The 20,841-nt window shown below is 47.8% G+C and overlaps 2 protein-coding genes across 10 annotated transcripts in view; both read left to right on the forward strand.

The window, feature by feature from the left end:
- kcnq5b (potassium voltage-gated channel, KQT-like subfamily, member 5b) overlaps window positions 1–11,130 on the forward strand; it is a 138,122-nt gene extending 126,992 nt beyond the window's left edge. For 3 of the 5 annotated variants that reach the window (XM_064315899.1, XM_064315880.1, XM_064315889.1), the window contains 4 exons: window positions 2,481–2,589; window positions 4,642–4,773; window positions 7,626–7,752; window positions 8,216–11,130. In XM_064315899.1, the coding sequence (XP_064171969.1) occupies window positions 2,481–2,589; window positions 4,642–4,773; window positions 7,626–7,752; window positions 8,216–9,250 (1,403 nt within the window). In that variant the 3' untranslated portion in view covers window positions 9,251–11,130. Of the gene's footprint in view, window positions 1–2,480; window positions 2,590–4,641; window positions 4,774–5,971; window positions 6,086–7,625; window positions 7,753–8,215 lie in introns of all 5 variants that reach the window. The other 2 variants (XM_064315866.1, XM_064315875.1) reach the window with 1 other exon arrangement.
- A 1,759-nt stretch (window positions 11,131–12,889) lies between these two features.
- Window positions 12,890–20,652, forward strand: LOC135243832 (cytosolic sulfotransferase 1-like). Of its 5 annotated transcripts, none has more exons than XM_064315916.1 (9): window positions 12,890–13,102; window positions 14,392–14,470; window positions 15,326–15,464; window positions 15,707–15,838; window positions 16,403–16,503; window positions 17,294–17,420; window positions 18,053–18,150; window positions 19,162–19,336; window positions 19,935–20,652. In XM_064315916.1, exons 2-9 carry the CDS (start codon window positions 14,447–14,449, stop codon window positions 20,045–20,047), a joined length of 909 nt encoding a protein of 302 aa, XP_064171986.1. In that variant the 5' UTR covers window positions 12,890–13,102; window positions 14,392–14,446; the 3' UTR covers window positions 20,048–20,652. The 5 variants fall into 5 exon arrangements, with proteins under 5 accessions (XP_064171986.1, XP_064171978.1, XP_064171992.1 ...); XM_064315908.1 differs by having other exon boundaries at window positions 12,890–13,089; XM_064315922.1 differs by lacking the exon at window positions 12,890–13,102 and adding an exon at window positions 13,128–13,822.
- The last annotated feature ends 189 nt before the right edge of the window (window positions 20,653–20,841 follow it).

Raw genomic sequence — 20,841 nt, forward strand, 5'->3', positions numbered from 1 at the left:
ATGATGGTGAGGATGACAGTGATGATTATGATGATGACAGTGATGATGATGATGATGAAGATGATTATGATGATAAAGATGAAGATGAGGATGATGAGGAAAGGAACAGAATGTTCCGTGGTGCTGGGTTCCGCCCGCTTCTCCCTGTTTCTCCCCTTATGAGGGCCTTGGGAACGGCGGCGGCGGTCAGCGGCGATCGGGCCAATCGGAGCGGGCCCCGGGGGCCGGCCGTGCCCTTTGACCCCGCGGTCCCGTTGGCTGACCACGCACAATCCCCAACCCCTCGGGGAGAGTCCGCTCCCTGAGACTCGCGGACATGCCGAGGGGCGCGGCTGGAACCTTCCGGAACCCGGGTCAAATTCCTCAGACACTTTTAACTCCGTAGATGCTGGGCAGTTTTAATTTTTTTGATAACGTTCTTTTAGATCCTGAGAATTGTTGAACAAAGTATGTTACTAGCCAGAGTGTGCATTCATATGAAAGAGGGATATTTTTTGTTATTGTGGCTGGTAGAATTTTTCCAATTTTGTGATTTTACTCATGTCTGTCAGGTTAATATTGTTCAAATAACTGTTAGGCCCAGGTGTGATCTATACTACACGGGCAGAGTGTGTGTGGTACAGTAAGAATTGATCAAAAGAAGTTCGACATAGCAGTGTCAAAGCATGGGTGGGGTGTTCAATATGTGTTTATGTACGCGTATGTGTGTGTGGGTCAGTGTGTGTCAGTGTGTGTATGTATACGTGTGCGCGGGTGTGTGTGTGCGTGTGTGTCAGTGTGTGTATGTATACGTGCGGGTGTGTGTGTGTGTGTGTGGATCAGTGTGTGTCAGTGTGTGTATGTATACGTGCGGGTGTGTGTGTGTGTGTGTGTGTGTGTGTGTGTGTGGGTCAGTGTGTGTATGTATACGTGTGCGCGCGCGGGTGTGTGTGTGTGTGTGTGTGGGGGTCAGTGTGTGTCAGTGTGTGTATGTATACGTGTGAGCGGGTGTGTGTGTGTGTGTGTGTGTGTGTGTGTGTGTCAGTGTGTGTATGTATACGTGCGGTGTGTGTGTGTGTGTGTGTGTGTGTGTGTGTCAGTGTGTGGCTTATTATAAACCCTCCAGTCTGCACTGGAGCCTGCAGCAGCCCTGCTGGTCTCAGAGCTGAGCTCATTAAGGCGGGAGGCTCAGACTGCCAGAGGCGCTGGGGCCCGTGGAGCATCCAGGTATCATAATCACCAGGGGAAGCTGGCGACCGCACAGCGGGGCCCACATCCTGCGGCGCCATTTTGGCTCTGACCCGGGGGGGCCAGAGATACGCCGTTCTCCTGGGGGTGGCTGGTGGGTGGTTGTGGCGAGGGGGGGGGGGGACTTGACTCGACTTGCAGTTAACATTTAGCTCGTTTCGCCCACCACCTCCCCCCTCCCCACCCCCGCACGGTGACAGATGTGCCTCGTTAGCGATATTTTCAAGTAGCGGAAAAGTTGGCAGAAAAGATTCCGAAAGGCCGGTCTGACCGGCCAGGCCTGCCTGCCGCTGCCGAGTCCTTTCATGTGGATTTCACACGTTCACGAAGAAGACGCTCTCACACGGAGCGACTCTCATCCACGACATTTATCCAGCAGACGCTTTCGCGCAGAGAAACCCGTGTCCATTACGGCACACTCACGCAGCACACTCTCTCTCGTACAGACTCTTATCCATTATGCTGCGCTGCGTTTGTGGGCTTTTATCCGGACCCATTATAGCGCATTCGTGCGGCGCAGTCTCTCGTCTTACACAAAAGAGGCTCTCTTCCATTGTGCCGCGTCGCGTCCGTGCAGCAGACGCACGCCTCGCCAGCAGCTCCGAAATGGAAGGGAGCGTCCCGTAAGTGCATCCCACCGGAGTTATGCGATGGACGGAAGCCCCAGACACCGGCGACCAGCACTCCCAGAATGCCGTGCGTACGTGCGCCGTCGGTTAAAGCGCTGAGTGTGGAGCAGCTCGCGCCGACCCCGGGAACGCAAACGAACCCCGGGGTTCGTGCGGCTGACATCCACGCAGATGCCCGTAAAACATTTCGCGGCGGTCCTGTAATTCGACCCGGGATGAACCGCTGAATTCCCAGGTGTGGTCTAAAGGTGCTTCACACGATGACTCACGGGGGCCACGGATTGGCTCGTTTCTGGACGAGGCCCGTGGTGCAGACGCCGCCGTGCTTAAGCAGCCAGCGTTGCTAACAGCTAACTGAACCCTGAGGTTGAGAAGGGGCTCGTCATCTGTGACACGGGAGAATAATTACTCTCTTTCTCTCTCTCTCTCTCTGCTCTTTCTCCCTCTTTCTATCCCTCTCTTTCTCTCCCCCCTCTCTCTGCTCTCTCTCTCTCTCTCTCCCTCTTTCTATCCCTCTCTCTCTCTCCATTTCTCTCTGTCTCTCTCCATCTCTCTCTCCATTTCTCTCTGTCTCTCTCCATCTCTCTCTCTCCCTCTCTCTATCCCTCTCTCTCTCTCTCTCAGCCGACGCTAACCTGGGTGTGGACGACGGCTTCGATGAGAAGGGCTGCCACTGCGAGATCTCTGTGGAGGACCTGACGCCCGCCGTCAAGTGTGTGATCCGGGCGGTCAGGTGAGGGAGGTGGCGCCCCGCGTTCCGGAAGGTTCCCCCAGGCCGTCCTCTGGGTGCCTGAGCCAGCCTGGCACCTCGAGGGGGGGGGGGGGTGGCAGCTGTCCCTGCGCTCGTCCTTACAAACATTCTTCCTTCCTGTGTGTCAACTCCCCCTCCTACAATCAGCTTATAAGGCTTGAGACGCTTATCCAGAGCAACTACCAACTTACCAGCATTTTACATTGTATCATGTTATCCAGCGAACGAGCAATTTCGGTTAAGTCCCTTTGTCAGTACACGCAGGCCTACCGACACCTGCACCTTCGGTTACAAGCCGTCCTACCCACTGTGTACTCGTCAGCTAGACCTTCCCACTTTTTTGAACTTAAGTACACCTGTTCAGGGCCTTGTAGGCCTAGAGGTAGTGACTGAGCATAGTGTGTAATGAATAATGGATGAAGCACTGTAAAGTGCTATTGGTGGGGGGGGAAAAAAAAAGTTAGTAGTGAGATTCATAAAAAGATACAGGTACAATTAAAATAAATAATAAGCTGGTTAGTGCTCCTCATCCACCGGGAACGGCCTGTTCCCATTCCTACGTTTCGTCTCCCCCTCTCTCACACCCCTGAGCCGGTAAAGTGAGCTGCCCCCCTCCCCTGCCGGGCCCCCCCTCCACATTGCCCTGTACGCCCGTCCTGCTGCGGCGCGGGTGCTGGGGGGGGCGGGAGCGAAAGAGGAGTCGTGAGAAATTTGGGACTCGCCCCCCTGGTTCAGACATGCTCCCCCGCTGCCCAATTCTCTCCACTCGGGACGTCCCGCTGTAGGTTGTTTGTGTGCTTAACGCTACAGATGGACACAGACCCCCCCCCCCGTACGTACCCCCCGCTCGGACCTTAACAGCGTCCTGCCGGTACAGCAATACCCTCCCTCTACCTTCTCAGGGTGATAGGTTTACCGCTCCCTACCGTGGGGGGTTGGGGGGGTCGGGGGGGCGGGCTTTATAGCTGCAGGTCGTCACGAACGCTGTTTTCTTTCAAAACGGCTGGAATTCCTCCACCCCGGGAGAAGCTTTCACCCCTATGGAGGAATAATAAAGGATATGGCATTACAATCCACAATGCCTTGTTTTAAGTAGAAATACTGCATTTGCGGTTTAAAAGACAATACGTCTCAATATCAGAGCTTCGCATCACACAGCTGTTAAAACACGGTGTGATGTTATTGTCATTTTAAATATGAGTGGCAGGATATTTAATGTAACCCTAACACCACACCTTGATTGTCTCAAACTATCAACTTTCCTTGGAGATCCAAAAAAATTTCAGGCCAATCTTTTTTTTTGTTTGGTGACTGCCCTCTAGTGGTTGAGCATGGACAGTGCAGCCCAAGATTCGAGAGACGGGATTTTTACCACACTAATAACCTCCAGCATCTGCGCAGTTACGAGCTTTGAAGATAACGAGCAGTCCCGGGAGAATCGCTGTTCATGAGAAGGGCCACGAACGGTAGCTGAACGGTGGGGGGGGGGGGTGTCCTGATTGAGAACTCAACCGGAGAGGAACTGGGCACAGAATTAGAAAAGGCGCATATCCCCCTTCTCTGATGTTGTTTTGGGGCAGGCTACTCAGCTAGCGACCCACAGGCTAAATACAGTCCGACATGAACCTTACTCTTGGCCTTTTAATAGTTGTGGGAAAACAAATCTTACTGTGAACAAGCCTCATTGATCGTAACTGTCATAGCTGTCAGTCCTGTACTTTAAAAAAAAAAATGATGTTTGGACCCTTGCTAAAATTACCATGCACCTGTTATTGTTCACAAAATGTTTTAATTTCAAAGTTCAACACCTACACAGAAATGTTGGTACTGTTAATTAAAAGTTGCTGTACCAGGCTGCATTACAAGAAAATACATACTTAAAAAAAAATTTTTTTTAAAAGACTGATTGGAAATTTTTTTTCATGTTTTTTAGCTTTATCATGTTCATACAGGAGCCGAATTCAGAAGCAGGTGTGTTTTTTGTATTTACTGTGTATTTGGCACTGTAAGCACGCCCCCTGCTGGCCATTGCAGGATAATGAAGTTCCACGTGGCGAAGAAGAAGTTCAAGGAGACGCTGCGGCCGTATGATGTGAAGGACGTGATCGAGCAGTACTCTGCTGGACACCTGGACATGCTGTGCAGGATCAAGAGCCTGCAGACACGGTGAGACAGGCAGACACGGTGAGGCAGACAGACAGGGTGAGACAGACAGACAGGCAGACACGGTGAGACAGACGAACACGGTGAGGCAGACAGACAGGCAGACACGGTGAGACAGGCAGACACGGTGAGGCAGACAGACAGGGTGAGGCAGACAGACAGGGTGAGACAGACAGACAGGCAGACACGGTGAGACAGACGGACACGGTGAGGCAGACAGACACGGTGAGACAGACAGACAGGCAGACACGGTGAGACAGACAGACACGGTGAGGGCCGGGCAGAGACACACACACACAGACACACACACACATGCACACACACACACACAGAAACACATGCACGCACACACACACACACACACACACACACAGAAACACACGCACTCACACACACACACACACACACACACGCACTCACACACACACACATACACACACACACACACGCCCCTCCTGTCACACGCACATATGTACACACACACAGCAACACATTTTAACACACCTGGAAACAGATACAGCAAGATGAAGTACACAGGAACATGTGCAGGACATACATATGGAGATAGACACTGACAGGCACAGACATCCTGTAAGTACTGACCTGGAGCAGCCTCAGGCCTGCAGACTGGCTGAAAGGAGAGTAGCTGTGTCTGTGCCTGTGGCAGGTAAAGGTGTCCAGGCTGTGCTTCAGTGTGAGACAGCCTCTGACCTGGAAACAGCAGCCGGGACAGAGTTAGTCACACACAGAGAGAGAGAGAGAGAGACAGCCAACGCACACAGACACCAGGAAGAGGAGTGGAGACGACAGGCTCCAGCATTCCCCTGCAAGCATATCCTACTCTCCCGTCAGTGGCGTTTTCCAGCTCTGTGCCATGGGGGAGGGGGCAGTGTAATGGAGTTCTCCAGTGGGCTATGGCTGCCCCCCCCTCCCCCAACCCCCACCCCCACCCTGTACTCTGAACTCTGAACCCTGAACCCGTGAGTCGTGACCCGTGAGTCATGAGTCATGAGTCGTGAGTCATGAGGTGTGCGTCGTGAGTCGTGAATCGTGAGTCGCGAGTCATGACCCGTGAGTCGCAAGTCGTGAGTCATGAATCGTGAGTCGCGAGTCATGACCCGTGAGTCGTGACTCGTCAGCAGTCCCTTTCGCTGCGATGATGTGCATGATTGACACCTCTTGTGTGCCCTTTCCCACGCAGGCTGGACTCCATTGTGGGTCCGCAGCACACCCTGGGCAGCAAAGCCAAGACTCTCTCCTCCCCCTCCCTCCACCCATATCACAGCCAGCATGGGAGGAAGCACTCCGCTGCGGGGTCAGCCCCACGTCACCCCGACCCCCATCCACCCTGCCCCCCTCATCCCCCCGTCCCGCAAAATCCCCACCCCACCCCACTCTTTCCCGCATGCTCCTAAAATTCGCCTGGTGGGAGTCCAGTGTGGACGCGGCGCACCTGCGCACCTGCGCACTGTGCTTGGTCACCTGAGGTGGGAAATCCAGGATATTCACTTTCTGATCCCTGGTTTTTCCACCTCTGTTGTTTACCAATCGATCCACGTGGTTTGAATTTAATCATTGAGTGTTATGATAAAACCTAGTCTCAATACATCAATACGACTATTTTAGTCGAAGCTATTTCGCTTTAATTCTGCCAAAAAATGTTTCAAATAAAAATGAACACAACTTCCAACTCGTTACCCAGCACCGTCCGTAGGGTAGTACAGGAAGTCATTTTTAAAAATGTGCAAAAAAAAAGCTTCCAGCATTTGACTCCCATTGACCTTTCTGAGAGGTTAAGGAATGTTTTCCGCTTTGGTTTTGTGTGTGTGTGTGGGCATGTATTACTATCTTTGTGAGAACCAAATGTCCCCACAAGGATAGAAAGATGAGGAAAATTACGCAAGGTGGGGACCTTTTGCTGGTCCCCACAAGTTCAAGAGGCTGTTTTAGGGTTAGGACTTCGGGTGAGGGTTAGGGTTACAATTAGGTTAAGGTTAGGGTTAAGGTTAGGCATGTAGTGGTTGGGGTTAGGGTTAGGTTTAGGGTTAGAGGTTACAGAATGAAGTCAATGGGAAGTCCTCACAAGTATAGCAATACGAACTTGTGTGTGTGTGTGTGTGTGTGTTTTTTTTTAAAAACCTACTCAATGCCTTCCCTTTGAAGTTTCTTGCATGGGCGTGGCTTTGGGGCGCTGTCACTCACGAAGCAAATGTGTTCTGGGCGTGGCTCCCGCACCCTTCTCACCCCCCCCCCCCCCCCGCTCTGCGGTCGGTCGGTTGAACGCGCTGAACTCCGCAGGATTCGGGGAACGCCGCGTCGCGTTTCTCTCGCGTCCGCGCGCGCACGTTTGACAGCGTTCGCGCGTTCGGTTCCGTCGGGACGCGAGCGTACTCGCACAGCGGGAGCTCTGAGGGAACGCCGAAAGGGCTGAGTGTGTAAAAATCTCCCTAACACTTCGCCTGACACCCATGTCACTGCACCCTGACCGGCACTTAACACCAAAAGTGTGCAGTCATGTTTTAGCCTGAATTTTTTTTTTTTTTTAAGTTGCATCATTTTGAACTGCTGAATTTGGTTAAGAGTTTATCAGCAGTTACTCTCACTTTTTGAGGCTAGGTACTATAAGTCCCGCTGTGGACATCATTAATTAACCTCCCCTCTGTCGTGTGGTGTGACTCGGGAATCTCTGTCCTTTGAATCTCTCATCCTCTAACCCCGAGAAAGGCTCGTCTGTCCTGAGTTGGTGTCTCTCTCTCTCTCTGGTTGTGGTGGCTGCTGAGTTTGCACTTCCTGTTTGTTCAGTGAGTCCTTCCTGGGTCATAAAACCCCGCCCCCCTGCCTGTCTCTTGTCACAGAGTGGACCAAATTTTGGGCAAGGGACAGATTCCCGTGGACAAGAAGGTGAGGGACAAGCTGCTGTCAGACAGCGACGCCCTGGAGGACGTGAGCATGCTGGGTCGCGTGTGCAAAGTGGAGCGGCAGGTGAGCCTGGCTTTTTAGTGTGCTAGTGATTCAGTGTGTTAGTGATTCAGTGTACTAGTGATTCAGTGTGTTAGTGATTTAGTGTGTTAGTGATTCAGTGTGTACTAGTGATTCAGTGTACTAGTGATTCAGTGTGTTAGTGATTTAGTGTGCTAGTGATTCAGTGTACTAGTGATTTAGTGTGTTAGTGACTCAGTGTGTTAGTGATTCAGTGTACTAGTGATTTAGTGTGTTAGTGACTCAGTGTGTTAGCGGTTTAGTATGTTATAGAGACATTCACAGGGCGTTTCTGCAAAAGAGCATGTGTGCTCAATCAACCCACCCTGTATAAATAAAGCTTCATTTAAAAAGAAATACAATTACATTTCTAATCACACCCAGTTTATTAGACTGCCTTCTGCCCTTGACCGGAGATAGGTTTGTGTCATTCAGCAAGTTCTTCCTCCTCCTCCTCCTCCTCCAGGTCCAGTCCATCGAATCCAAGCTGGACTCCCTGCTGGACATCTACCGCCAGGTCCTGCGCAAGGGCTCGTCCTCAGCGCTGACCCTGTCCTCCCTGCCCCTGTTCGAGCTGGAGCAGACCTCGGACTACCAGGGCTCCATCCTGAGCAAGGACCTGTCCCGCTCCACCAGCGCCAACCTTCCCCGGGGTCTCCACCTCATCCTGGCCCCCAACGAGCTCAACCTCAATCTCAACAGCTCCCACGCCAGCTCCTTCACCCCCTCGCCCCTGCCCCACGGCCAGCCCCCGACCCCCGAGGGGGGTTCTGTGGACACCACCCCCCCGCCCGTCCTCACGCCCGCCACCCTGCCCGCGAACCCCTTCCCCAATCTGGTGCGGCCCCCCCCGCCCCCGTCCGGCGGCAGTGCCGCCAACGCGCTCCAGCCGCCCCCCGTGCCCCCGCCCCCGGGCAGGCCGGCCCACGGGACGTCGCAGGACAGCAGGCCGGGCGAACTGGGCGCCCCCTGCCTGGGGGGGGAGCGGGGGCCGGGCGGGGGGGTGCAGCTGAGAAGTCGGCCCAGCGCCAAAGAGGAGGGGTCCTGGAGGAGACACCTGAGCCTGGAGACAGACCCCCTGGGGTCGCTGTCGCCGGTGGGCGGGGCCGGGGGAGGGGGCGGGACCGGGGGCGGAGCCCTGGGGAAGTCCCTGTCCGCGCAGAACCTGGTGCAGCACGCGGGCGCGGACTGCCCGCCCGCCGTTTCCCCCGGCAACAGCAGCAGCAGCGGCAGCAGCGGCGGCTCAGGCGGCGGCAGCGCCGGCGGGACCCCCGGGGCCGACTGGGGCGAGGCCGAACTCTTCATCAGCGACGGGGACCTGGACGCCCAGACGGGCGGGTTCGACTTCCTGTCCCGGCAGGCCTCCGACCCCGCCTTCGCCTCCGACCTCCTGCGGACTGGCGGCACAGGCTCCGCCCACAGTGCGCCCGATGGGCGGACCGGCGGCAGCGGCGGCGGCAGCGCGGAGTCTCTGAGCATGCCCCGTGTGCGCCTAAAATAGACCCGCCGCGGAACACGCCAAAAAACCCCCTCGCCCTCTCTCTGACTGCAGGCTTTTATTTCTGTCTGGGGGTTCGCTTTTTTTTGGGTGGGGGGTAAGGGGGGTTGGAAGGGTAGGTTTAGACTTTTTTCCCCTTCAAATTAGTTCATTAAAATATTTAGTACTTCCTTAACATTTGTTTTTTTTACCATACATCACATATCATTGCATGGAGTATTCTTTGGGGGTGGGGGTGGGGGGGTGGGGAGTGGTGGGGGGACTTTAAAAAAAAAAAATCAAGTCGGGGGGGAGGGGAGAGGAGGCGAGGGAAAAACGATAGACTGTAAAACAAAAGACTGAAAAAGAAAAGAGAACAAACAGTTAGCATCTTGGAGGATAGCGATGTGAGTTTTGAACTCGACCACGCATGAGCAACTTGCATGATGAAACTGAACACGAGGACTCACGCATCAGACCCTTTCAGTTAGCCATAGTAACACAGAGTCCGTGGACTCGTCTGCCAGCATGTGTGTGCAGTCCTAGTGCTAGTCCCGGTTTGCTTACAGTAACTCCCCAGTCCAGCGTATAAACCGCTGTCTTAAAATGCACCTACCGTGCATTTGCACAGCAAGAAGAAGAACTTTTTGGTTGAATGTACCAAGTTATTCATACAGTAAGTCTGCATTTTTTATTTTATTTTTTTTTTAAAGCAAAATGGCTGTTTGCTTGATGTGTCGGGACCTTCGGGTTCCTAATCAGAGTCATGTTAACTTTTACCAACAAAAGTTTTTTTTTTTTGTTTTTTTTTTTGGCAAAGCACAGGCTGAAAATACTTGTCCACAAGTATGTAAAACTAAAGTAGTTTGAACTGGCAGCATCAGGTAATGGAAAATCACCTGGTTAAATGTGTCAATCATAGTGAATGGGGACAAATGGGAAAACGGTACAGGGAAGAGTCTGATTGGTAGAGACGCATGAGGGGGCGGGGTTAGGGTATCGACTCTATAAAAAAGTTGTAGCGCCAAAACTTTTGATTTCATTTTCTTTAATCTCCAAATCTTTGATCTTAGTTCTGTCACACATTAGCTGTTGGCTGCACAACATGACTGACTGTATTACACTTGATGTTTACACTTCATCAATGTAGACTAGAGCTTATACCAGCTTCTAGAGAATTATTAGTACAAGGGACAGCAAACATACGTATGGCTGCTACAGACAGAATGAAACCATGCTCACAAACAGATGTCTACTTATATATTATGCAATTTTTTTTCTAAATCAATTGTTTGTCCCTTGTTTTTAACAAGGCTATGAGTACCCATAAACAAAACAAAAAAATACTTGTTTATATTTTTTGTTTGTTTTTACTTTCAAAACAAATGCCTGCTTTACAATGGGGGGAATGAGAGAATGTGTGAAAATATTTTAAAATAATTTATGACTTTTTTCCTGCACAGGAAAAGACACTGCAGTCTTAAATGCTCTGAACTGAGAGAAAACTCACCCAGACAGCGATAATAACCACATTTTAATACTTGCTTCTTTATTCTTTCTTTTTTTACATACTCTTGGATTTTTCATGTTCCGAGAGCTCTTTGCTTAATTAACATACTGTAGAATGTATATATCATTATGTTAATATGCATATGAAACTTGCGATTCTGTCTAGCGATTTAATATTGTTGAAAATGAAAAGAAATGCCTCATGATCTACGATTAAGGTGAGACAGGTACGGTATAAAGAAGCACAAAATTGCCTGGAAATTTGCAGATGCCTGCAAAAGGGTGTGAATAGTTTTTGCAGTACAATGGTACAAAGTTGTCTTACAGAACAGTGGTGTTATAACAAATACTGAATTAAGTAAAAAGCAGGAATTTTGAACCAGTTATTGGTGATTGGTGAAAAAAAAAAAAACATTGAGAACAACAAAATGATCATGGTTTTGTTCTGTAATTGTTTCGAAGCATGGTCTGCAGACTGCAAACACACACACACACACAAACATAGTTTTACTGGTTTATTTCCCCAAGTTTTAATAAAGATATTTTCATGGTGCCTTTATAGCATATACTTGTCATTTTCCGTTTTTATTCCAATGGGGATCACTTTGAAGCTGAGATGATCACACTTAAGAATTTTTTTAGAACCTCTGATGTCAGCTGATCATGAGATTTCTTTAGTTTTTTTTTTTTTTCCCACTGGTAACTTAATTCACAAAACTGGCCTTAAAAGTATTTGCTTGAGAATCTATTCATTATATTTCATCAATCTAATTTATTTCAGTAGATTATGTGCACATAACAAAACTTACCTAAACCTTGTAATGTAAGAAAAAAAAGGCAAAAGAACTTTTATTCTCATACATCAATAAAGCAGAAAAACAAAACAAGGTGTGTATAGTGTTGTTCCTCTGCATAAGCCCTTACCCTGATGTTAAATACTCTGCAAATTTAACATGATTTTAAACAAGCTAGGAACTAGTCCATATACTGTATACACTAAGGAAATGGAAACAGATAATAGTAATAATAATAATAATAATATAATTATTAACAACCACATGAACAAGTATTATTATTATTATTATTATTATTCTTAACATCAACAACAACAATGATGATGACGATGATGATGATTATTATTGTTGTTGTTCTTGTTCTACTTTTCATTTTAAATACAGGAGGGGATTTTGGCAGCTTCAAAATTGCACCTACGAAGATTTGACACTCCTGTCACACCATCGCCTGTCAGTCAACAGGCCATTAGTAACAAAAGTTTTTAGGTACTGACAGTAGCTTATATTATAAATGAAGGCAGGGATCTGGCGAGGCTTGAACTTGGCTCACAAAGGGAGAGGGGTGGCAGCATTAACTACTTCACTGAAAACAAATGAATTAGAGCACTGTGACTTTTTGCGATTATTATGGGCCACCACAATAGATGTTTAACTGGACAATGCGAGAAAACATTACAGGCATTTGGCAGACGACGTACAACAAAGTGTATAACCATAACCAGGAACAAGTACGACGAAAACCCTAGAGAGAAGTACCAGTCCAAGTGCACTGAACAACCGCATAGTTCAGCTTGGACCCTGAAGGTTAAACTGTTTAACACTGACACGAACGAGAACAGCAACAACGCAGTCTATGCAAAAACTATTCGCAGTAACTGATTTAAATGGCTGGTGGAAAACGTAATCACCGAGGCGCACCCGGTACGAATGCACTTAAACTTCTGTCTCTTCAATGAAGTTAAATACAGCCACAACTGATGCAGCCGATACTGATCTTTTGGAACTTTTTCTCGACTCGAGTGGGCAAGCGCAGCACGTGTCTAGGGCAACCGAGTGTTACAGTGATGACGTCTTTCTGTAGGCCAACTCGGAGATTTCTCTCGTATTTGGTTTCCTCTGCAGTTTGCAATGCTTTTTTTCCCCCCACAGTGATTTTGTTTTCTGCAGAAAATTAGGTCTGTGGTTAACTTAATCCTGAGAGATTTTCACGTTTTGTCATACGAGATTAATTACACCCATTAATATCTCAACCGTGAATTTCTAAGCCGTTATGTGCTTTTAAAAAGTAGGTTCCTCACATTTGCTATATTTGCTGTAGAAAACGGGAAAAAAACATTGGAAATCTGCCGAGGTACGAACTCACTTCCTGTTTTAGGACTACAAACTGTAACACTAATAACAGGCAAGAGGCGGGACATAAAGAGAGACTAAAGTTAACATAAAAGCCTTATATAATAATCAACAATTCGTGCTTTACACACTTCCACCACAATCCACAGTTATCGTTTTATTTTTATTTGAGACATTAAGCAAAAGAAAAGCGGGTGTCTAAAGTGCTTGGTGAGTAATCCCGGTAAGAAGACAACATTATCATAATTACATTTGCTTATAGTGATAAGCAGCGGACAGTTTATTCGTTATGCGCTTCTAGCAGTTTTAGCATAAACTGTTGTTACATTTAATAGTAGCCTATACTTTTAGCCAGTGAAGCACGTTGTATTTGGCAATGTCAGGACAAAAATGTGTTCGCCAGCTTATTGTTTACTTGTCCTAGCTTGTTACCTAGCTGACAGTTGTCATAAAAATTTCTCCCGACCGCGAAGAATGTCTGCCTTGTTTACATTCTGGACAGATGTGGCTGCGAAGTAAATCTATCGCTGTTTTCGTCGCCGCACTTCAGGCTTAAGCAATATCGGAAGCGCCGTCCTCAAATGCCTCCTTAGCGTGAAGAGTGCCTGACCTGAAAGCGTAGAACAGTGTTTTCACGGCGACACAGTTATATCGAGAAATACCATCTTTGGAAAAAATACTATATGCTGTAACACCTACCATGCATAAAACATAAAAACAGTCGTCATTCACCCGCTTAATCTCTGTATTATGCCACCATTGTGCGTAGTGTCTAAAACCATAAAACCACACCCTTACCAGATAAATAAATAAAAAATTGTGGGCTACAAGTGAACTTAAAATATAGACCAACTAGTCAGACGTTGACAACTTTGAGACTAAACAGGCTCACGTTTTAGTTGATGAAACTCAGAAGTAACTCAAACAGCCAGTGACTACAAGTGTAAGTATTTTTGTATCATTTCTGCAGGCCACTTGAAAATACTTGGTGTACTAAAAGTTGCAAAGACGTTCAAGCATACGCCTAAGTATATTTTCCTGATGTGTGTAATTGCTCAAAAGCGAACCAAGTGCACTTTCATAATTTTGGGGGGAACATTCAGCGTACATACAGTTTGGCACCCCCCCCCCTATAATTTTCTGCAATTTATATTTATATATAAACATAAACTCTTTTTAAGCATTATTGGACAGGACACTGCAGAGGGACAGAACGAATGATAAGAACTCATAGTTCAACAGCTTGCCAATAAGTTAGCTTCTACCTGGTTTGTGGTTTGCTTATCGCCCTGAAATGGCCCTTTGGTATTGTGGGCATGTTTGATTTAGTGGGCATTTTTCTGCGCTTTACTTTTAACTGCAACTGGTCACGTGCTCCTCTGAATTGGCGTCATTACGCACAAATGAGTTGCGGCGTGGCGCGTGAGTGCTTTGCAGCCGTATTTGTGCTAACCTTGATGTGGTTTATTTAACAATTACTGAATATTGCCTCCCGGGTACGGTGTGGTTCAGGGTGAGCCAGGAACGGACCAATCTCTTCAGCCCATTTCTCATCGTGACAATCAGCATGACCAGCCTGGACCAAGATGTAGTAGGTGCTTTAATACTTTTTAGGGGGTTACTTTTTAGTAGGAGTGGGTGTTTTAATACTGTTGTTAACCTTTGCCACCAGATGGAGGGGAAAAGGTGCATACTTACTCTGGGGTAATGACTGACTGTGTCAGGGCTCATGAAAATCAGAGTTTGGATGTGGCCATTAAAAGAAAAAAAACAAGTGTGGCTTGAATGGATTCACAGATAGAAGGTGCTGTTTAATTATGAGTGTATTTTTTCATTTTTATTTAATTTTAATTTACCTTGTACTCAGTTAACCCTGTAAACAGGATTACAGTAACATTTCTGGTCTTTGCCAGTGTTCTTCCATGGCGGCAGTGTAGTATAATGGCCAAGGAGTTGGTCTTGTAACCTTAAGGTCAGAGGTTCGATTCCCCGGTAGGACACTGCCGTTATGTCCTTGAGTAAGGTACTTAACCTGCATTGCTCCAGTATAGATCCAGCTGTATGACTGGACACAATGTAAGTCGCAATGGATAACAGCGTTTTCTAAATGCCTGTAAACATCTGAAGGGCCTTGAAATCTATTAATATTAAGAGATTCTGTGCCTGTTGGCTTAAAAGATATTTTTCCCCAAAAAAACAATTAGATTGATTAAATGTTTGTGGTCTTCCCTAATATCTCCCAACATAGCAGCAAACAAATCTAGTTAAAAATGTATATTATTGTATTGTTGTATTTATATTATTCACAGACAGTTTGAGGTTAATTAAGATCAGAGGACGGTGTTTCTGTGTGTGTGTGTGTGTGTGTGTGTGTGTGTGTGTGTGGCATGTTTGGCCGGTTTTAATATCATATTTGTCTGGTGTTCCCAATTCGGGCTTCTCTCAGCCCCTGCGTCTCACTCGTACGGAGCTGTTTGACTTCCACGGCGTGTCAATGATCAACTATTTCACTGACAACTGGGACAAGGTGCAGAACTTCCAGGCGAAGCCTGACGATGTTGTCATCGCAACGTATCCCAAAGCAGGTCTGTCTGTCCATCCGTCGTTACGTCTCCGCTTGTCTCTCTGTGCTACACTGGAATATGCCCCCCTTCCCCATCTGTCTCTCTGCTATACTGAAAAAATGGGTCCCCCCCCCCCCCGCCTCTGTGCTACACTGAAATATGTCCCCCCCCATTCAGTCCTCTGCACCTTAATGACTGCGTCTGTGGTTTCTGTGCGTTTCAGAACTGATTGATTTTTTACCTGTTTGTTTACCCACTCTCAGGTACAACCTGGGTGTCCCACCTGTTGGACCTTCTGTATTTTGGGGCATCCGCGCCGGAGCGTGGGGTCTCGGTGCCCCTCATCGAGAGGGTCCCGTTCCTGGAGATCTACATGCCGGCATTTCGTCTCTCAGGTCGGCCAGACGCTTACGATCGGAACCGACAGTTTACAAACGACGGCTGAAACAGTCGTACTTACACCAAAGCCACGGTGTGGCTCCATCTAGCTGTGGTTTGTTGTGAATGCAGCTTTGTGAAAGCTTGCTCTGATGGTAAATGGTAAATGGACTGCATTTATATAGCGCTTTTATCCAAAGCGCTTTACAATTGATGCCTCTCATTCGCCAGAGCAGTTAGGGGTTAGGGGTTAAGTGTCTTGCTCAAGGACACTTTGACATGCCCAGGGCGGGGTTTGAACCAGCAACCCTCCGACTGCCAGACAATCGGTCTTACCTCCTGAGCTATGTCGCCCCTGCTCTGTCTCACCTTTTCTTTATTTGAGGACAGCTGTCTTTGTCCTCGCTGTAGCTGCTCATAGGAGTCAGGTTAGAACAACGCAATACATAAAAACTGCTCTGGAGTGTTAGGTAACAAGGGCGTTTTAGTCTGTCTAATATATGCAGGGAGGAAAGAAATCAAACGTGTGACTTGGAATATAACTCTTTATTTAGAGCTGTATTCTGTTTCCTCGCCTGCAGGTGTAGAGATGCTCGATAAGATGACCACTTCCCCTCGCCTCATTAAAACCCACCTTCCCATCCAGTTTGTGCCGAAATCGTTCTGGGAACAAAAGTCTAGGGTAAGTGTGGACGGCTTCGCACACTTCACCATTTCTGAACGTCTGTGGTTCTTATCGGACAAAATTACAGAATGCCAAAGCTTCTCTCCATCAATTCTCTATTTCCCTGCAAGGATTACAGTGCTGTTCTACATACATACAGGTATGAACTGCTGTGGCTTGCAAAAGGTCAGTAATAACGTTGGCCTACGCACTTCCCTAGTAAATGTTTGATTCTTGGTGATTGTACCTGATCTATGTTGATCGTCTCTCTAACCTACAAGTCTCCTTCTGTAACCTGTCCTCACATTAATGTGTGTGTTCATAGCTCTTTCAGTCTTTGGTGATGCATTGTGGGGTCTGTAACTCTCTGTGTCTGTAATATTCTCACGGATTGGCTCGTTTCTGGACGAGGCATGTGCTACGGACACCGCCGTGCTTAAGCAGCCAGCGTTGCTAACAGCTAACTGAACCCTGAGGTTGAGAAGGGGCTCGTCATCTGTGACACGGGAGAATAATTACTCTCTTTCTCCATCTTTCTCCCTCTCTCTATCCCTCTCTCTCCTCACTCTCTCTTCCCTCCTCCTCTCTCCTCTCTCTCCCTCTCCTCTCTCCATCTCTCCTGTCTCTCTCTCTCTATCTCTCTCTGTCTCCCCTCTATCCTCTCTCTCCCTCCCCTCTCTCATCTCTCTCTCTCTCTCTCTTCTCCCTGTCCTCTCCCTCTCTCTCTCTCTCTCTCTCTCTCTCTCTCTCTCTCTCTCTCTCTCTCTCTCTCTATGTCATGTAAATGTCGAACTCCCACTCTTTGCAGATTGTCTACGTCGCCCGCAACGCCAAGGACAGTGCCGTGTCCTACTTCCACTTTGACCGTATGAACTGTTTGCAGCCAGAGCCTGGGGACTGGGCTAGTTACCTGCAGAGATTTCGGGAGGGCAAAGGTGAGCGTGGGATGGAGTTTTTCTGGTTTAATGAAGGTTAAATTTTCACAGACCATTCTGTCTGAGAGTACAGGATCTTGATCATGGGCTTGGAAATTGGAGTGGGTGGAATGCAGAAGCTTTTTGTTTGGATATCCAGTCCTGTAAACATGTGAAACATTTATATATGTGCTTAACAGACACCGTTCCCTAAGCTCATCCCTGGTTTACCTTGTAATTGTTATTAGACATATATATTTTCAGATTTTAATGAGTTTTTCTTTCGACCTATTTTTGCCCCCACAAATTTAAATCACATTTGGTTTGCTGCTGTTGCACGCACACCCAGCTGAACACCACGCGTTCCTCCAGTGCACTTTCCTGCAAGCAATTGAAGCCCTTCAGGTCACATGTTACCGTAGCTAGTGCTGATTGGATGAGAGGAGTCTCCCTTTTGAAGGCCGGTGGCCTGTGGGCTCTTCCTGTTGTTGAGAGGACCCGACGCAGTGGGATACTGCCACAGAGCAAGGCCTGTTCTCACCAGGGGTGTCTTCACAGACGCAAAATGAGTTTTCGGTACTTTATGAGCTGGAGTAAATGAACGAATGAGATGCTGTATAATGCTGAAACTGCCCCGCCTTGTTTTTATCCAGTGACGTTCGGCTCCTGGTACGACCACGTGACTGGGTGGTGGGAGAAAAGTCAGACCGGCCCCAACCTCCTCTACCTACACTACGAAGATCTGGCAGAGGTGCGTAAGATTAGCAGAAGCGGAGGTTGTGCCCGCCAGCGGTCCCATACGTAGATGTTAAGGGATCTTCCCGCCAGCGGTCCCATACGTAGACGTTAAGGGATCTGCCCGCCAGCGGTCCCATACGTAGACGTTAAGGGATCTTGCTGTAATTATCCAGCTCTACTCCTTGCAGCACTACGGACAACCGTGGACAACATGGACTCTGAACTAAAGAGAAATATTACTAAGCCATAGAGCGGTGGTCTCCAACCCTGGTTGGAGGGGGTCTGCTGGTTTTCATTGTGACTCTGCACTTCATGAATCAATTAGCGCAGTCGATTACACAGTTGACTCAACTCACCTGGTGTCTTGGGTCTCAACTGGGTGCTGATTTTAAGGTGAAAACAAAAACCAGCAGACCCTGTAGCTCTCCAGGACCAGGGTTGGAGACCACTGCCATAAAGTACAGGTGCGGACAGAAGAAGTGGACTTCTTTTGTGACCTGTAGCTCACTGTCTTTCCAGCACTGCAAGGTCACGCTATTGGTCTCTGCTTCTCACGCATGTTGTTAATCAGTTACTCCTTTGTGAAACGTTGTTTCTTTCAATGATTATTTTCTTCACCGTAAGTGAAGCTTATAAGCGTGGACTAACTTTGCAAAGTAAATGAGTGCCAACTCTTTATGGATTACTGTATTTTTTTAGCAGCAGTAGGGGGACAGACAATTCACTGACAATTCACAGACAATTCAAGTGAGATAATATTACATGCTTGCTTAGGATCATCCTGACTTCTTTGAGAAATTCATGAGCTTCCTTTAGCTGACCAGGAGTTACGATGTGTTGTCATTTTATGGGCAACTTTGCTCAAGGGTTTTAAGCGTTGTCTGTTAAACCGATTATTTGTTGGCTTTAAAATGGAATAAAATTTGTTTCTTGAGCGCGTGTGTGTTGGCCGCTTTCATATATAGACTTGAGACTTTTTTTTTGTTTTGTTTTGTTTTGTTTATTTGTTTTGTTTGCGTGAAAGGACATCGACCGGGAGCTCGAGCGCTTGTGCTCCTTCCTGGACATGTGCCCGACTGAAGAGGAGCGGCGTCGGGCGAAGGAAGGGGCGAAGTTCGATGCCATGAAGGACAACGTCATGACTAACGGCACTCTGATCAAAGCCATGGACCCCAAAATCTCGCCGTTCATGCGGAAAGGTGGGTGGAGCGGAGGCGCCTGCGTGTGGGTGGGAGCGGGGTGCGTCGGCGTCTCGCCCTCCGCGTTCACGTCTTCCTCCCTCTTCCTCCGTCTTCCTCCCTCTTCCTCCGTCTTCCTTCCTCTTCCTCTGTCTTCCTCCCTCTTCCTTCGTCTTCCTCCCTCTTCCTTCGTCTTCCTTCTCTTCTCCTCTTCCTCCGTCTTCCTTCCTCTTCCTCTCTCTTCTTCCTCTTCCTTCCTCTTCCTCCCTCTTCCTCCGTCTTCCTTCCTCTTCCTCCGTCTTCCTTCCTCTTCCTCTGTCTTCCTCCCTCTTCCTTCGTCTTCCTCCCTCTTCCTTCCTCTTCCTTCGTCTTCCTCCCTCTTCCTCCCACCTCCTTCGTCTTCCTCCCTCTTCCTCCTTCTTCCTCTGTCTTCCTCCGTCTTCCTCCGTCTTCCTCCATCTTCCTCCCTCTTCCTCCGTCTTCCTCCGTCTTCCTCCCACTTCCTTCGTCTTCCTCCCTTTTCCTCCCTCTTCCTCCCTCTTCCTCTGTCTTCCTCCGTCTTCCTCTGTCTTCCTCCCTCCTCCTCCCTCTTCCTCCCTCCTCTTCCGTCTTCCTCCAGGAAAAGTTGGCGATTGGAAGAACCACTTCACCGTGTCGCAGAACGAGCAGTTTGACAGGGAGTACCGGGAGAAGATGGCGAACACCGTGCTTCGGTTCCGGACCGAGATTTAGGCCGCCGCCCGCCTGCCCGGGAACTGAGCCTTGGGTCAGGTGACGTCGACGCGTGAACTCGAGGGTCAGCTGCAGCTGTGATTCGCTGGCAGTCGAGAGGAAGTTGCACGGAATGTTTGTCCTAAAGCGGAAGGTGAAAAGCGTATCGACACTTTTTACAGGTCTGTCAAAAATAACAGCATTTTACATCACCTTATATTTCATCGCTTTATTATTTCACTATTAAAAAAAATATGTCTTTGGTCTGCCGTACATTATAAAGTGTAATACTTGTAATTCTCATAATTGCCAATACATGTTATGCAATATAGGATTATAATAGTCAGAATTACTTATTGAAATTGTTTAATGGAGTTCAGACTGTTTAACAGCGTAGGAAATGACATCATATTCTAGAGACACACAACTGAGAGTCCTCTCCATGTCGATTTCCTTTGTATACCTCAATAACCTTTCTGTCCTTAGCTGGTGGAATTTGAGGGTTGTTCAATCACTACTATTGATCCTTGTATTAAGGTGCTCATAATACATGAAATACATAATACATATAATGTAAACATAATGTATATTAAATTAAAAGAGTTTCCTAGAGATTTGCATTGCAATTCTTTATCTGTTGTCCTTCTGTCTTTTAGTTCCGTTAAAATGTTCTTGCCTACAGAATCACATGACACATAAATTATCTTTTGTCATTTTGTTTCCATATTTGTAGATTCACCAGACGTATTATTTACCAGTATAATTCTTTAAGTTTATCATCAATGTTATGAAATCAGAAAATATTATATTATTTT

This window comes from Anguilla rostrata, chromosome 2 (genome assembly GCF_018555375.3).
Source record: "Anguilla rostrata isolate EN2019 chromosome 2, ASM1855537v3, whole genome shotgun sequence".
Taxonomy (NCBI): domain Eukaryota; kingdom Metazoa; phylum Chordata; class Actinopteri; order Anguilliformes; family Anguillidae; genus Anguilla; species Anguilla rostrata.

What these genes read in the sequence shown, in the direction of transcription:
- LOC135243832 (XM_064315916.1), top strand. Translation starts at nt 14,447, where the DNA reads ATGACCAGCCTGGACCAAGATGTA. An exon ending in CCAGCCTGGACCAAGATGTA is followed by an intron (nt 14,471 to 15,325) that starts GTAGGTGCTTTA and finishes GGCTTCTCTCAG; the next exon opens with CCCCTGCGTCTCACTCGTAC. An exon ending in TCTGGGAACAAAAGTCTAGG is followed by an intron (nt 16,504 to 17,293) that starts GTAAGTGTGGAC and finishes CACTCTTTGCAG; the next exon opens with ATTGTCTACGTCGCCCGCAA.